The sequence below is a fragment of the Priapulus caudatus genome, unplaced genomic scaffold (genome assembly GCF_000485595.1).
Source record: "Priapulus caudatus unplaced genomic scaffold, Priapulus_caudatus-5.0.1 Scaffold878, whole genome shotgun sequence".
NCBI lineage: Eukaryota > Metazoa > Priapulida > Priapulimorpha > Priapulimorphida > Priapulidae > Priapulus > Priapulus caudatus.
Window position 1 is genome coordinate 68557 of NW_014577939.1, and position 4241 is coordinate 72797.

The 4241-nt window shown below is 41.9% G+C and overlaps 1 protein-coding gene across 3 annotated transcripts in view; it reads right to left on the reverse strand.

The window, feature by feature from the left end:
- The window catches only part of LOC106814160 (serine/threonine-protein phosphatase 1 regulatory subunit 10-like), a gene marked incomplete at its 5' end in the record, with an annotated part of 24690 nt that extends 21204 nt beyond the window's left edge, over positions 1-3486 (reverse strand). For all 3 annotated transcript variants that reach the window (XM_014818455.1, XM_014818454.1, XM_014818453.1), the window contains 2 exon segments: positions 2637-2908; positions 3458-3486. In XM_014818455.1, the coding sequence (XP_014673941.1) occupies positions 2637-2908; positions 3458-3486 (301 nt within the window).
- Between the last annotated feature and the right edge of the window lie 755 nt (positions 3487-4241).

Here is a 4241-nt window from a genome sequence, read left to right on the forward strand (position 1 = left end):
TTTAAGGGAAGAGAACTATACACCACGTAGAAGGGAGCGGCCGGGAAGGCCAAGGATGCCGCGAGGCGCCGGGAGGCGCCGGAAGACCAGAGGGTCTAACCGCATAGAAGGGAGGGGCTGGACGAGGCGAGGGGTGTATGCAGGCATAGAAGGGGAGTGGGCTGAGGAAAGAAGCCTACTATGGGCTGGGTGAAGAGCTATCGCAGCTCGAAGTATGCTGTGGAGTGTGTGGAGGGGAAGTACCTCAAATCGGAAGTGAATCCGGAAGTTATTCTGAGGAGAAGGAAGGGCAGGCGAATTATGCTTGCATAAGGGAGGTAGTGAATAATTTTGGGGATTGGTATATGAAGTTAAGAATCCTAACAGGTGTGATGGTAAAGTTAGAAGTTAATATATCCTAAAATGTGTGATGGAAGAGGTTAGAAGTTTAATATATCCTAAAGGTGAATGTAAGGTTGATGATAGATAAATATATTCCAAGGCGGATGGTAGAGTGGTGAGGGAAGTATAAATATATCTCCATACGTGAGTGACGTAACAGTATAGACAGTCATTTCACACATATTTAAATAAAAACAACTCTTGTCAGCACGTCCTAGTCTTAATGAAGTTAGTTCTTTCTTAGTTAGTTCTTAATGAATTACATAAGGAAATTTACTTTATGTATGAAATTGAGTATGAATTTAAAATGATTGTTTTGCAGCAAGTGACATCAATATTTAGCCCACTTAATGCATTGTTCAACATACAGTATCCACGCATGTATATTAATTTCTTTCAATGCTCTTAAACACTGATTCCATAACTAATGTACGTCCTAATTATCAAACAGTCGACAATTATGCTAATTACCACAAGTGTAACGATAACATTATTAAACAATCATATATATATTTAATAATTAGTAGATGATGGTTTCGCATAATTTTTTCCGTCCCATTTAGTTTTTTTATTATTCCACAGGGGTCGAAATAAGCGATGGTCCAGGGCCATCATATAATCAAGAGGACCATCAGATTTTCAAAGTCAATGATCCGATGGACCCATCCCGATGGTCCCCCCCCCCCCTTGATGGTCCATTGAATATTTTGGTCCCATTTTACGGTAATTTTCTTTGAAGTTTCCACGTGCAATATTCCAAGGATAGTGAGGATTATGTTGAAGAGGAAGATGAACAAATATTAGATAAGATGGACATGATGGAGTGTGCCAAGAAGGCTTATAATCGCTTGAATTATCTGCTTGACTGAAGGAATGTTAACTGTATTAGATGAATGAATGTGCTTCTAATAAATATTTAAGACATACTATATTCCGGTGTTATGGGTTCAACTAAATTTTACTGAAACAACTTTATTAACCAATATACTATTAAAGTGAATAAACAATTACTGTATCGTTTAAACTTTAAAGTGATTACGTCACCGTAAATAATAAAAAATAAAAATTACTGTTAAATTGCTGCATTATACTTCTTATTTTACTATATTGTTCGATGTGAACATACACTCGTGACTCATACATAGCCATAGCAAGCAATTAATGTTAGGAACATTAATATCAAATCGTCCAGGTTTTTTGGATTTTTAACTAGTTGAGAAACAATCTTATCAGGTAAGAATTTGACGATACGTTTTGTTCGGTTAGTTTTACCTTTAATGTAAAAAAATGGCAACAATTTTTTTTACAAATTTTACCATAGAAAATTCGTGACCTAGTCAATTTAATACATTCATTGTAGGTGAATAATTAAACCATTTTATCACCATGTAAATTCTATTTCTTAGGCTTGCACACCGCATTACTATTAGAGAACAATCTTGTGGACCATATCTTTTATCTCCTTATTTCTACCCCTGCTGCCATGGTTGGTTATCTGTAATCATGCTGATGTCGCACTAATGGTAAAATATGTAGCATTGAACTGAAAGGAAACCGAGCAGGAAGATGAAGGGATATTGGTACACAGGTGGGATAACTGTATGGTAATGGTAAGGAGAGGTGAACAGGTGTGAAAACTGCATGGTAATGGTAAGGAGAGGGGAACAGGTGTGAAAACTGCATGGTAACGGTAAGGAGAGGTGAACAGGTGTAAGAACTATAACTTCTACCACCTCTACCCATCACACCTATAGGATATATTAACTTCTACCACCTCTACCCATCACACCTATAGGATATATTAACTTCTACCACCTCTTCCCATCACACCTTTAGGATATATTAACTTCTATACCCAATCCCACAACATATCTCCACTACCTCCTTATGCAGCATAACTTCCCTGCACTCTCCTCCTCCTCCCCCCAGAACATACCACTCTGTTCACTCCCAGATTTAGGGTACCTTCCCCCTCCACCACCTCACACAGCATACTTCAGCCTGCAGAATACTTTCTTTCACCACAGCCCCCTATAGGCTATCTCTCTCCCTCCAGCCCCCTCCCCCTTCTATGCTGCATACAGCCCTCGCCCTTCGTCCTCCAGCCCCCTCCCCCTTCTATGCGGTATACGACCCTCGGCCTCTCCCCGGCCCCCTCCCCGGCCGCCTCCCCAGCCCCCTCCCCCTTCTACGTGGTATACGACCCTCGCCCTTCCTCTAGACCTCCCCCTGGCGCCCCCTGGAGGATGCATTACCCTCATCGTCGCCCTTCGTCAGCTTGTTGACGATCTTCGGCGTGTTGTTCTGCTTGAGCACGTCGACGCTGACGGGCATGTCCTTGAACAACCGCAGCAGTTCACGCATCGACGGCATGTTCTCCGCCTGCCGGAAGTCCTGCAGCCACTCGTTGAGGACGTTCCAGCCGCCGCGCTGCACGAACAGCTCGAGCACGTCGCGGTGTGAGGTCGCGCGCAGGATGCTCAGGTAGACGCAGCGGCCGGGTAGCTTGCTAGTCTCCTTCATCAGGCTGACGAATACACAACGCAAAACACGCGAGGTCAGCTGGACGGATCTGCTACAGACTAGACAGGGAGTTTGGTGCAGCATGATCTGCTAGCAAAACCCTGTACATAGAGTTAGCTGCTCTATGTGTTATTTCCTGCACAAAAGTAGAGTTAAACTGCTGCACCCTTTGGTAGCAAAACACTGTGGAGTTAGCTGCTCTATGTTATTTCCTGTACAACAGTAGAGTTAAATTGCTGCACCCTTTGCAAGCAAAACACTGTGAGTAGCTGCTCTACATGTTACTTCCTTGACAAAGGTAGAGTTATAAACTGCTGCAAAACTGCTGCATCCTTTTGTAGCAGAGTTTAGCGGCTCTGCCTGCTACTGGCATGACACAGAGTTGAGGTAGCTGCAGCATCCTTTGCTAGCAAAACACAGTAGAGTAGCTGCTCAACAGAAAGTAGATATCTGAATTTACAAATTCGTACAAACACACAGCATTGGCTTTGACATAAAAGCTACAGTAAGAAAGCGGGAAGACTCGATGGATAGCAAATGACTTTCAGCTTACCTTATGACTTTCTCAACCTCTTGTGTGCTCTAATGTTCCTGAATGTCCAAGCATGGGTGCTATGCTTTAGCAGCTCCAGAGGATCAACACGAGACTGAAACATTTAAAAAAGCACACGTGCACCATTAGAATTTAAGCCAACTAAATACCCACACAACAGTACCATTATACCGCTCACGCTACCTATAACAAACTCGTTAACAGTATTAGCCAACCCCTTAGCAAAATGATGCCTATTAACTTGCAGGGCCCAAACAACCAGTGCAGGGAGAATACCAATAATATCAATAATGAATACAATACAACAGCTGGTGACTGACCGGGATCTGCAAAACGCCTAACCTGCTGCCCCACCCGTAGGATTACAGACATAACTAGATAACTCGGAGAGCACAGACCTCTGCCAAGGCAGCTGAATTCTGTCACTGTGAACAATTTAATTAATTATATTACATTGGAATCGCGGAATGACGACCGAATGTTAATCAATTCTAAAGTACGTCGATTCTGGAGCGTATCACTGAAAATTTTAGTTAATATTACTGTAATTAATTAATTAATAATTATTGGATCCGGATCACCACCAAAATGTAATCAATTCTAAGTTACTCCCCCCATTTGTGACCTATCTGAAATATGTTTACTTAATAATTAATTAATTAAGAAGAATTAATGGATACCGGAGTCACCAACCAAATTCTCATCAATTCTAAGTAGCGCCAATTTCTGGACTTGATCCTAAATATTTATGACAATCCGTCCATAACTTTTCCATTTTGATTTG